Here is a 12903-nt window from a genome sequence, read left to right as displayed (position 1 = left end):
GAACCACTGCTCTAAAGAATTGCACAAAAGTTCATTACTTACGAGATTAAAGAAAGGCGAGGAGTCGGGGGTGGGGAGCGTAGCCGACCTCAGGCGGAGGGCATGCCTATTTGGTGGGGTGGGGGGGGGAACAGGAGCAACACAGGGGAAATCTTCAATTCGGGGACTGGAACCTGCGAGCACAGCCCACCCGAGGCAGGAGCGGTGCAGACGCCACGCACCCACAGGTGGCGCTAAACCAGCAATTGACAAGGAGGCGGAGTCTGCCGCGGGACTGCCTGCTCCGCGCTCCCTAGGCTCCCGCGCCGCGTGGGGTTGGCACTTCCAGGCGACTGCTGCGGCCGCGACTTACGGTCAGGTCACGCCGGGAAACAGGTGAGTCCCTTAAATTGTTCCTGTTCGCCGCTTGCTCCCCGCCTCCGGGTGTTCCTGCGAGTCCGGCGCCGGCTCCCAGCCTCGGGTGGGCTGTAAGTGGGTTGCCAGCCGGCGCGGGACCCGGGCGAGCGCCGCTCAATAAGCCCCTTCTGCGCGACTCCAGGGAGCGCTGCCTCGCAGCCCGGCCCTCCGCAGAGCACAGCGCTCCGTTGTGGCCGGTCCAGGGGCTGGGAGCCAGAGACTCACAAGGAGGCCTTTTCGCTGGGGGCTCAGGGGATACGATGGGTTATTAAGTTTGTCCTTAGATTGGGTTCTGATGGCAAGTGTGCCAACTTGGCAAAATCCCCACGAGTTTGCCTCGCATTGATGAATGACTGGTACATAGTACTTAAAATCGCGCAACTTGTCTTCAGGTTTCCTAGTAACAGGAAGTTTTCATTTTAAGCCAGTGGAACATTAGTCCTACTCTTTCAGGATCTGGGTTGGGGTTTAAGTTCCCTCCAAATAGTCAACCAAGGCTTTATTATTTGTATATATCATGAGTCAAATCCGTTGGAAGGGGTTTGTAGACTTAAAATTTAGAACACCTCCAAATTTCTTACTCTGTTCTTTTTGTAAAAAAGAACATCCTGACACATAATAAAAGGTCATTCATCTAGCACAGAATATTAAGCACAGGGAAGAAGCAATGCTTAAAAAAAAACAGCCCAGTGAAGAAAAACATTTCCCCTTCACATAGTTAAATGTGGGAACGCAAGTGTGCACTTGAAACTGTGGAAGATTTGGATATGCACTGCAACCCACAATGTATCCCAGACACTGAATTCCTTCATTTTCTAAACTCTTCAACATAAACATGAGTCAGTTGGTCTGTGTCAATATTTAGCAGGAACATCAGGTCAGCTGTCCTGGTACAACAAAATGTAACAGTCACATCAGAAATAGGCTTTGCTTTTTAATGGGAGTGAAAGAGAACTCTGGGTGAGATTTTGGAGTTCCTAATATCTAAACACGGTGCTGTTGCCTGTATTTTTTTCATGAGAAGATATTACTGTAGAATTTAAATTACATATTTGGTTCATGTCTGATGGAAACCAACATATTTTATTTGACTGACATTTTATTTTCTTGGTTTCTGGGCACAAAGTTGACTGCAGGCCACACAATCAACAAATTCTCTGGGTTGCCTGGGTTTTCCCTCCTGACCATGCAGACAAATGGCCGGGTACCTCTCCAGGCCCACTCTGGCTTTTCACCCCGATTCTGTACAAAGTGGCCCTCAATCAGCAAACACTGCCAACTTGCTAGATGCCCCAGGACCAGGTCTAGAAGAAATCCCTCACCCTTCCCATGCTACATCTGTCTATGAAACTTTGTCTTCCTTTAGGATTGCACTACTGTGCAGTTGGTTGTTGAAATGTCTGCCTTCTCTCCTAGACTTTGAGGTGTTTGAGAGCAGAGGCTCCTTCTCATTTAACTTTGTATCCCCACTGCCCTGGCATTGTTCTTCACAATACTATTAGTGAGGTAACATTGAGTAAGTTTAGATTTGTGTGTTAACATCCTTGGAATCTTGCAATTCACAGAGTTAAAACATCTGCTAAATAGTGTGAATTATTTCTTGTTTGATTACAGTCGATAAAATTTCTATTCCTAGACACATTCACCCCCAAAATTACCCTATAATGTTGGGTAAATCACCAAATGATTTGGAATACTTCTTAAGGAAAAATATCGTAAGTTCCTCCAGAGCAGGTCCAAAGTCTCATTTCTCTTTTTCTGCTCAGTGCCTATCATAGAGTTGAGTTCATAAATACTTGATGATTGGCATATGCTTTACTCAGAATATTTCAAATGCCAATGATATAAACCCAACTCAAACTAACTTAAGTGAAAAAGGGACTGTATTGGCTTGTGTAATTGAAAAAGTCAGGATCTGGTGTCAGGGAATCTAAATACTTAAAATATGCCACCCTGACTCTTTCATGTCTTTCCCTGTTTCTTGCTTGTGCTTCTGTGTGTAGGCTTTCTTCTGTTCTATTGAAGACATCTCCTTCCTTACAGCATATAAAAGAAAGCATGGCAGGCTTCTTTTATCCCACTTAAAATGTTCAAATCGTGTCCTCTTTATGTTCCACTTCCATATATAAACATCAGAGAAGGACTCTAATTGGGTCAACCAGGGTTGTATGCCATCTCTAAGCCAATCAATGTGACAGAGGGAATAGAGAACTGTGAGTAGCCAAGACTGAGTCATATGCCCACTTCTATGGCCAAAGGAGGGTATTTCTCCAAATGGAGGAACTGTTTTATAACATAAAAAAGTGGGGAAAGAATGTGGGCATACTAAAACAACAAATATCTCCAGCATGAATATGTGAAATTTAGAAATAGAGAATATATGGAAAATGATCTCAGAGCATTTCAACAAAAGCAAATATTAGCATTATGTAAAGATGACTCTTCTTTATTCCTTTGTGAAGATCAAACCTTTAAAAGTTGGAGAATGTTTTAAGTATTTTAAACTACTCCTGGAAAAAACTTTCCACTTAATGAAGTATTACAAGTGCTCTAAAATTCAGAAATACTTGGAATGTTTTCTCTCAAATTGTTGTATATCTAATCGCTTTTCTCATTGAATTTCATCAAATTGGTGTTAATAGTCCTCTGGAAGTAAATGTAGAACTAATAAAAACAATGAATAATATTGTGACATTATATGTTTCCCATCCCTAAAAAAAAAAAAAAAATGTTATACCAAGCCTGAATGAGGATCTGTGAAGGGTGTTAAGGAAAACATTCTTTTATTGGGTTTGACAAAATTGATTTCCACAGAGTTAACCTGGAAAGTGGGCATGTCAGTGATTGAACACAACTCCGTAACCCCACTGGAAATATAATAACAATTTATGTCTTACCAATAAAAACCAGCCTGTTACTCTGATAGGAAAATGACACTCTAAAAATACCACCTTACATTTGTGCCCTATCATGGTTCATCTTACCTAGAGTGTCTATTCTGTGCATTGTCTAAAACTCAGAATACATTTACCCATAAAATCATTAATTATTATTTCAAATTCCAGTGTCAACCTCAAAAGTCTATTAAGCACAACTTCCTGAGTTATAATCTTGTATCCGCTAACTTGCAACCTCCACTGATAACATTGTTACTCTCAGAAAAATACATTCCTAATTATATTTACCTTTGAGGGGAGTTGGCTTTCCTCTAAATGAGCACCTGGAGCTAAATTCCTCTAAAATAAAAGGCCATGTCCAGCCCTTTGAGTTCCATATAGACACCTAGGTCATACAATGTACCAATAGTTGGAAAAGAAAAGCTGTTATTATTGACACAAGGGCCCTGGTTTGAGATTCTTGCAGATTATAATGTTAGGTTAAATGTGTAAGTCAGTCACTATTTGTATTTTAATTATACTTTATCTGCCAGTCTAATCTTTATATAAGTAAATTTTTTCATATTGCCCTGTCAAACCTTGTTTATATCATAAATAGCATAGATGTGAGGATAATCATTTTTATTTTCATAGGTGGCTGAAGCCATACTTTTTATAGAATTAATGGAAAGTAGACTAAACATCACAAACCAAGAAGAACTTTGGAAAATGAAGCCTAGCAGAAATCTAGAAGAAGATGATTGCTTGGTAAAATAATAATTAATTAAAACCTAAAAACATAATTTAAATGCTGTTCTATATCTCCTAGTGTTGTAAAAGTGATTTTTGCCCTGATCTGTTGAAATCATCACTCTGATTGCTGTCACTGATACTGTGATGGGTGAAAGGCAAAATCATAAGGAGAGACATTGTACCTTGACTGAATGTCACAGACTTAGCTGAATAGCCTGAATTAAGTCCTTGAAAATCCTGGTTCTTGATTTATCTATAAAGTGAGAGAGTTGGACCTGATCATCTCCAAAGCCCTTCCCATTCTATCTAACATTCTATGCGTCTGTTTTAAGAACCGTCAATGCCCATATAACAGCAGTTTTATAAGCATTCATTTTTTTTTAATAGGCACCATGGCAACTAACCAAGAGATCATCGAGTTAATTGATGATTCACTGTTTAAGTGAACAAATTCAATTTTGGGATAAGAATCACTGGTCCCATTTTTGCCCCACCTCAAGATTAAATGTGTCTCACTATATTATTTAACTGAAAAAGTGATGGAAATTTTTGGTTTCAAACTATTTTCACCTTTCTAAATGATCTCAACTGCAATTGTAACAGAAATTATTTGTTGTATCTTAATAAGAACAATGATTAAGGTATTACAGGTACATACTCTATAAAACAGGTATGCATAAAATAAAATAATTTTTATTTTTTAAGTGAACTGTTTTACTTGCTGTTATATGATTGTTCACCCTTAACCAGAAAATTGACCTCAGTTGATTGTAGATTGTTTTAATACGAAGAAATGACTGACACTGTATCATGCTCTACTCCCTTCCAAATGGAATAATTGGGAAAAGCACTGGATGTAACAGTGATCTATTACTGAAAGTAAAAGTCAAATGATGAAAGATCATTTTTAAACACCAAAAATTATAGAGAACTATGTGAAGTAAGGTTACTCTGCATAAAATGAGGAGAGGAACAAGACAATCACCAACATGTCGAGCATTAAAATGTTATGATTCTACATATAGAGCTATAAGAAATATATATTGGATGAGAAAGTACATTTATTCATGAAGTAACACAATATGAAACATTGTGATTTAATGTCTCATTTTGCGGTTTTTTGGTTTTTGTTTTGTAATTTTGCTGCTATGTCAGTCAGCTGGAGAAATGACAAAATATTCAGTTCAACCTTCTTTTGAATTGTTGACTACTACCTAGAATTGCAACTGGGTAAAGAAATATAACTTTCTCAGGAAATAGATCACCCCTATGGGATTTAGCTACTTATATAACTTTTGTACTTCTATTGGACTGCCCATCAGTATTTACACAAATGAGATATTTTAGAAATATAAAATCAAAGTACAAGACTACATGACAGAAATTACTTATTTTTATCTAATAGTAACAACTAAATTATTCCTGATCCTTTGCACTTAATGAAGAGTTCACTCTTCACTTCTTTGCGGAGTGTTACCCAGTAGCCAATAAAAATATTGAAAAACAAACACAATTGTTTACATGTTTTACTGTTTTTACCAGATGACTGGAATTTCTTTTTAAGTTTTTCAGTTTTAGTTTCCCAGTTGCATTATTTCATCCTTTTATGCCTTCAAGATAGACTGATAATGGCCTGAGCTTTAGTGGAGTAGCTGAAGGCTGTGTTTCTTTTGTCTTAAAGAAAACTAAATGACAGAAATGAATGAACAACCACAGCGTAGCTAAGTGCACCTTTCATTAGTGCTACATAGACATGCCATCTCTTCAGCTAACCAGTACCCAAAAGCAAGGTTCTGACTGTCCTTTTTTACTGATAAGCACAATGAGCAACAAGTACTTAATTAAAGAAATCCCATTGTTTTCATTTTAAGGTGTTTATTTTCTTTCCTTTGTAGAATAAGGACTCAGGAGAGACCAGCATGTTGAAAAGACCTGGGGTTTTACATTGGCACCAAGCAACCCATTCCGATCCGTTTGATTGCCCCCAAGAGCTTCAGCACCAACAGGAACTCTTTCCAAAGTGGCGCTTGCCAATTAAAATTGCTGCTGTCGTATCATCTCTGACTTTTCTTTACACTTTTCTGAGGGAAGTAATTCACCCTTTTGTAACTTCCCATCAACAGTATTTTTATAGAATTCCAATCTTGGTCATCAACAAAGTCTTGCCAATGGTTTCCATCACTCTTTTGGCACTGGTTTATTTGCCAGGTGTGATAGCAGCAATTGTACAGCTTCGAAATGGAACCAAGTATAAGAAATTTCCACATTGGTTGGATAGGTGGATGTTAACAAGGAAGCAATTTGGGCTTCTCAGTTTCTTTTTTGCTGTACTGCATGCAATTTATAGTTTATCCTATCCAATGAGGAGATCCTACAGATACAAGTTGCTAAACTGGGCATATCAACAGGTAGGACTGACAATATCACTAAACTAAAAAAAAAAATCACCTGTCAGATTAACTCTTTGTCATTTTAATATCAATATCCCAAACCCCTGTGAAAACCCTGTGTTGAGAAAGTAATCTGCATTTTTAAAAAATTTTTATTATTACTCTTCATTGGGGCTTCGTTGTGTGGTTTTACATTGAGGAATTTATTTTAAGCTGAAAACAGTAAACTACAGCTTTAATAACATAAGTATTTTGTTCATGGTTAGGGCCATGTATCAATTTTTGACCACCCTCACAAGATTACTTTTTAATGTTAATTTTTCTTATTTTCTGCATATTTACCATATGTGCATGCACATTACAATTCTAACCATCAAATAAGTATTGTATAAATAAAACAGATTATATCAATGTTGCATTCAAGGAAAACAATAACTCCCATGTTATTTCTTTAGAGGAGTGCAAAAACAAAGTCATAATTTGGTGGAGTCCCTTAGTTATCAGACCCTTTATAGTAGCCAGAGTGAATGCAGAAGGAGGTTCATATGCAGGAAACAAGAGTTCTTCATGTTGTTTTCTTTCCTCTTTTCACCCACTGGTAGGTCCAACAGAATAGAGAAGATGCCTGGATTGAGCATGATGTTTGGAGAATGGAAATTTACGTGTCTCTGGGAATTGTCGCACTTGCAATACTGGCTCTGTTGGCTGTGACATCTATTCCATCTGTGAGCGACTCTTTGACATGGAGAGAATTTAATTATATTCAGGTAAATGAGATATAAAATAACTCTGTTCCCTCAGGTAAATCTTTTTGTGCTTATAATATCGTCAAATATATTATAGTTCTTATAACTATATTATAATAACTATATATAATATATAGATATTATAATTTTGTGCTTATAATATCATCAAATATATTGACTATACCTCATAAAAATTAACGAATGGTTTTCCAATAGCAAAGACTGTATACTTGTTCCAATTAATAATGTGCTCTCCTATCATTTTTCCTATTGCTGCTAAGTAAAAGTGTTTTCTAGATATAAATAAATGGCATTGCTCAAAGAAAAATATTTTTTCTAACGTTTGAGACTTGTTAGACAATTTGCTGTCCATCTAATAACTATAAATGTGATATTTTAGAAATTCAATATTCATGGTTTGTTAGTGCCCAAAAAATAAAAATATTTTTGCCCTGATTTTATTCATGTCTTAAATTACAGAGCTTTTTACTATCCATAAAAAAAAAATCACCTCTTCTTGAAATATGGTATTTTATCCTACAAAGGCATTCTAATACCTAATGTTAAAGGCTCCTTTTTTCAAATTACATTTTATGTAGCTTACTCACTTGAAGTTTCTCAATATTCTTGGAATTCAAAACTACTCAGATTTACTGAGGTTAATCTGTTAGTGGTAGATTGCATACTAAAAAGAGCTATGTACCAGAATTCCTAAGGGTATCTATGTTGGACAAGATTCAAGGGACTAAATTTAATTAAGTCATAAACACTGCCAAGATTTTTAAAATTACATAGCTTTAGCTTTTATCAGAATAAAAACTAAAGCTATAGAAATTCTCACAAAATCAGACATTTCCCACTATCCTTTGTACATGTTCATACCTATACTCCTACAGACACTTGATCCGGATATCTGATTAGGCTGAAAAGTATGTCTCCATTTGAATTATTCTATTGTGGCTTAGAGATGGTGCTGTATTTTCCAAGTGCAGTATTTGCTTATTTTGTAAGTTAAGCCTGATAGCCATTGGAGTTCTCTGTTCCTCATTAAATAACTTTCTTCTTATATTGCTCTGCCTGTTACACATGTCCTGAACACCACTTTTCAGATTTAAGTAGGAATTCAAGCACTGCATCTTGTCAACTGAGCCCATTCCACTATGTACATAACACCTAGCCCATCATAAATATACAGTACGTATTTGGTAAAATTACTCTTCAACCAGTCACATGTGTTCTTCAATTAATAACCTAGACATTTTTCATTTACCATCCAAGAATTGATGTACTTTGGAGATTTATATCTGAAAACATGAATTTAAATATTTGATGATGTTCATTGGGGCTTAAGAGTACTTACTGCTGAGTATTTGTGAGTTGGAATCGTTCTGGCAGGCTAATGACCATTTCCAGTAAAATGAATAGAAGTCAGAAGTTATCCAGAAGAGCTATTGTCAGGATGCCATGAAATTACTCAGATGAGCAACTGTTTGTAAGCATCTTTATCTGGATAATGCCGTGTATCCCAATGCAAGCTGAAATTTTTCTTCACATCTTCATACCTCTGTGTTTAGTTCAAACATTAAAATGATTGTTGGTATTTTTCTACTTTATCAGAATGTTTGTTTTTTAACATAGGCCAAGCTCATTCACTTTAGTATTCGTACACTAAAATCAGGGTCAATCACTTTCATTGCCATCACAATTAATAAAGGTCACTGAAGTTGAATTGATTTTTGCACTAATCTTCAGTCAACCCGCAAATATTTATTGAGCACCTAAAATGCACAAATCATTGTGTTCATTCTGTAAGGATCCTGTGAAAAATAAGACTGAGTTCCTTATTTTTAGATATCTCTTGATAGGCAGAATTAAGGCAAATGCACAAGAGACAAAGCACCATAAAATAAATGTCATAGAGAAATGAACAGTCTGGAGAAAGCTACTGATTAGCTGAGATTGAAAGGAGAATGGTTGTGAATTTTCTCAACTTAAATAGCCTGGAGACAAAGGCATTAACCAAAAGTAGGGGCGAGGGAGGGATATATAAAAAGAATGGAAAGACATGAGTGGACATAGTTGGAAAATGTAATAGGAAAGCAATTAGAGATGAATGAAAGAATTTCCAAGGAACAGAACAGATCTAGATGAGGTAGGATGGAATAAACTCATATTGAACCAATCTTCACCAAAATACTTGTGTTTTTTTTCTTTTGCAGAGCAAGCTAGGAATTGTTACCCTTCTACTGGGCACAATACATGCATTGATTTTTGCCTGGAATAAGTGGGTAGACATAAAACAATTTGTGTGGTGTACACCTCCAACTTTTATGATAGCTGTTTTCCTTCCGATTGCTGTCCTGATATGTAAAGCCATACTATTCCTGCCATGTTTGAGGAAGAAGATACTGAAGATTAGACATGGTTGGGAAGATGTCACCAAAATTAATAAAACTGAGATATCTTCCCAGTTGTAGAATTACTGTTTACAATGCTTTTGTTCAGTTTTCATATATTTTATGATAAACATTTCAAATTTGTACTTGTTTAATAAAATGATCACTGAGCATCTTAATGTATGTCTTTGTTTCTGAGTGATGAGTTTGAAATATGTGTATTTCCTTGCAGATTTTATTCAAAGCAAGAAACAAAATAATCTTTAGCACATTCTCTCTGTTCAGTAAAGCTGAATAATCACATCTGATTTGTCAGACAACCTAGCATTATAAATAATAAACAGCCTTGAAATACTAGTAGTTGCTCCTCATTAACAGATATCATGAGCCATGAAAAAAATATATGAATCTACCACACAAGTATGTCTGGTGTTTATGATTGTTGTTAAAGAACTTTCATTTTTCTGTAACTGGATGTTACTCAAGGAACACCTATCTCAAAAACATAGATTGTGTCTACACAAGTAAAGCAACAGGATAATATCAGATACACATCCAGGCAAAATAAAACTCAGACTTTCCAAGAGAAAAAGTCAATTTACTCATCTTCACCTGAATTATGTACAACTCAGTTAAATTTAATATATTGTCAAAAGCAGACCACAAACCAGTTCCCCAAAGAACAAACTATACATCTACTATCAGGACTCTTCTAACCCTACATCAGAGGTTTTTCATAATTAGCAAAACTAGAAACGTTTTATACGGGTAAATCATCTATTATGACTAAAAACAGTAGAGTGAATGCTAATGGTACAAATTAGGAAAAACAATTAGTATATTCATTGAGTGGAGTCCAGTTTTTTCTTTTTGGTTTTGTTATAAAGGATAATTATTCATTATTACATAGGGGCCAAGAAGCCTCTGGAATATAAATTAGAGTTCTGTGCACTATTGAGGTTCAGGCATACAGAGTCATGTCTGCAGGTAGTGAAGAAATGAGTTGAAATTAGCACAATTGGAAACAGAATAGACCACAGTGACCTTGAGAAATAATTCACCCTAAGACAAAAATGAATCTAGGGCTCTAGAAAACCAGATGCAGCAATGGGGCTGACTATGGGACTGATTAACTAAGCATGACACATATACCATGATCAACCAGCTCTAATATGCAGCAGTCAAATACCTGCATTGAAACGTGGCAAAGAGCCTCTCCAGTACTGAAACAGAGAGCTCAAGTTTCAACCTTCCTGGTACCAAGCTATCATAGAGGCTGCAGCTTGGGAACAGGGTTCCAGCCTGAAGTGATAAGAGAAAGCAAACTTACAAGGGTCTTAGAAGTAAAATGTAAAACATCTTCATTCGATTTGTAGTGACAGGCTGTTGAAAACAAAATCATTCATTCTTTGTATCCTTTCTGACTTTTGTACAATGCTTGGGGTAATATTTTTATAAGCAGAAGAAAACAAAAGTCTTAAATAGAACAAATATATTCTGGTATAAGTTTGGATTTTCTTTTACTCATTCAACCAACATTTATAGAGCACCTCCTGTGTACCAGGCCCAGTGCTAGACAAGATATAGCAAGATAAAAATGACCTAGTCCCTACTCACAGTCTCAGAGAAGACAATTTTCATCAATGGATTCTAGGCTTACTGATATCACTGAGAGAAAAAAGTTCAGTTTAGAGGAGAAAAATCAGGAAGATGTGAAGTTGATCCAGAAATAGAGAAACTATTTGAGCTGGGTGTTAAAGTATAAGTAGGAGTCTTTCAGAGAGAATGGGAAGACAGGTAGCATAATGAGCATCTTGGAGGTATAAAATTATGGGATGAAATGTGTTGGAAGTACTAAAGTCCTGGAATAGAGAATGGGAAGGAAATACCAGATTAGGTGGGGACACGGGCCAGATAGATTAATAAGATCATTCATTGTATGACATGAAACTAAATTTGGACTTTGTCCTTCAGGGAGTTGGGGAGCCCCTGAAAATACTTTAAACAAGACCTTAATATGATCTGGTTGGCATTTTAGAAAGATCTATCTATAAATTATCCAAGAGATGGATTTGATGGTAGTGGCCAAAGGGTAAAAGCAAGTTGGAAAGCTGGAACAATACCTAAGAAGATAATAGCAATATACCCAGACAGACAGTAAGTTCTTAAATGGAGGTCTTTACAGAGGGGGTGGATAAAAGAGTAGCGCTAATGAAATATGATAGAAGGCAGAATTTCCAGGAATTCATGATCATCAGAATACGAGGAGTGAAGGAAAGGAAGGCATTTAGGATGGGGCTTCTAGGATTCCATTACTTAGATGATTTGAAGAATGATGCCATTACAGAGGATTGGGGAATTCTACAGGAGAAGCAGATTTTTTAACCAATACAAAAACAGAGTGTGTGTTCTGTACATTGCATGCTGTTTACAATCATCAGTTGCTAAGGGATACAGTGTGTTTTTTAGTTTCAGCATACACAAATGTAACTCACTGTGAAAAACATACAGTTTGTGGCAGTGGGAAGAAAAAGGAAAGTATGTGTTTACAGAACTTCTGAGACAATTAACAGTTGTGGAGAACAGTCACACAGGGTCCCGCTGGAGCACGAAGAACAGCACCTAAAAAAGCTGCTGGCCAGGAATCCCATGCCTTCCTTCTCCAAACAAAGCTGCCTTTCCTGCTCAAAATGAAGCCTGCCTGGGGTTTATTTTCTTTATTTGCGCTATAGGGATCTTATAATCTTTGGTTTAAAACTGTTAAAATTATATTTTTTTAATATTTTAACGAGTTACATGTAATGTTTTTTTAAGACAATGAAAAGTCTATGACTCTATTGTCTATGCTGTACTCCAGATCCCGTGACTATATATATACATATGTATTAAATTATAGTGCTTATGAGATAGTTTTTCATAACAATTGTTGTATTGTCTTAGAAAGGAGCAAAAGACAAAACTTTGTTTCTATAAAAAAAAAAACTTATGCTTCTGATCTAATTTTCAGACCATAGGCCACATGTATGAGAACACCTACAAGAAATTATGGCCTATTGAGCATGAGATCTGTAAAATTAAACATACAAATTAATAACAAAAATATGTAATTTTCATTGGTAACATTAAGTCTGGAATTGTCTTCCAAGAAAATGAACAAGATGTAGTAGCTCCTTTCTCTAAAACTAGTCTTCAAAGTAAAAGTGTTTGTTAGAATTCCAGTATGGGTTTAATGTTAAGTTTTACTCAGTTAATTAGAAACTCTCTTTCTTCATGCCATTTTTTTCACTTATTTTCAAGAGGCCCTTTGAAGAAGTAATAAATTATTTGTTCTCTTATTTGTTGAATA

General features: G+C 36.2%; 1 protein-coding gene across 1 annotated transcript; it reads left to right on the top strand.

The window, feature by feature from the left end:
• Positions 1-298: 298 nt before the first annotated feature.
• STEAP1 (STEAP family member 1) lies at positions 299-9746 on the top strand. The gene is made up of 5 exons (XM_081080099.1): positions 299-375; positions 3927-4040; positions 5921-6433; positions 7018-7182; positions 9381-9746. Exons 2-5 carry the CDS (start codon positions 3957-3959, stop codon positions 9636-9638), a joined length of 1020 nt encoding a protein of 339 aa, XP_080936225.1. The 5' UTR covers positions 299-375; positions 3927-3956; the 3' UTR covers positions 9639-9746.
• The last annotated feature ends 3157 nt before the right edge of the window (positions 9747-12903 follow it).

This window comes from Rhinolophus hipposideros, assembly GCF_964194185.1.
Source record: "Rhinolophus hipposideros genome assembly, chromosome: 18".
Taxonomy (NCBI): domain Eukaryota; kingdom Metazoa; phylum Chordata; class Mammalia; order Chiroptera; family Rhinolophidae; genus Rhinolophus; species Rhinolophus hipposideros.
The sequence above is the reverse complement of the archived record's forward strand: the minus strand, read 5'-3'. Positions and strand labels throughout refer to the sequence as shown.

Coding starts and splice junctions, on each gene's coding strand:
- STEAP1 (XM_081080099.1), top strand. CDS start 3,957: ATGGAAAGTAGACTAAACATCACAAACCAAGAAGAACTTTGGAAAATG. Junction 4,041..5,920: donor TAGAAGAAGATGATTGCTTG/GTAAAATAATAA, acceptor TTTCCTTTGTAG/AATAAGGACTCAGGAGAGAC. Junction 6,434..7,017: donor TAAACTGGGCATATCAACAG/GTAGGACTGACA, acceptor ACCCACTGGTAG/GTCCAACAGAATAGAGAAGA.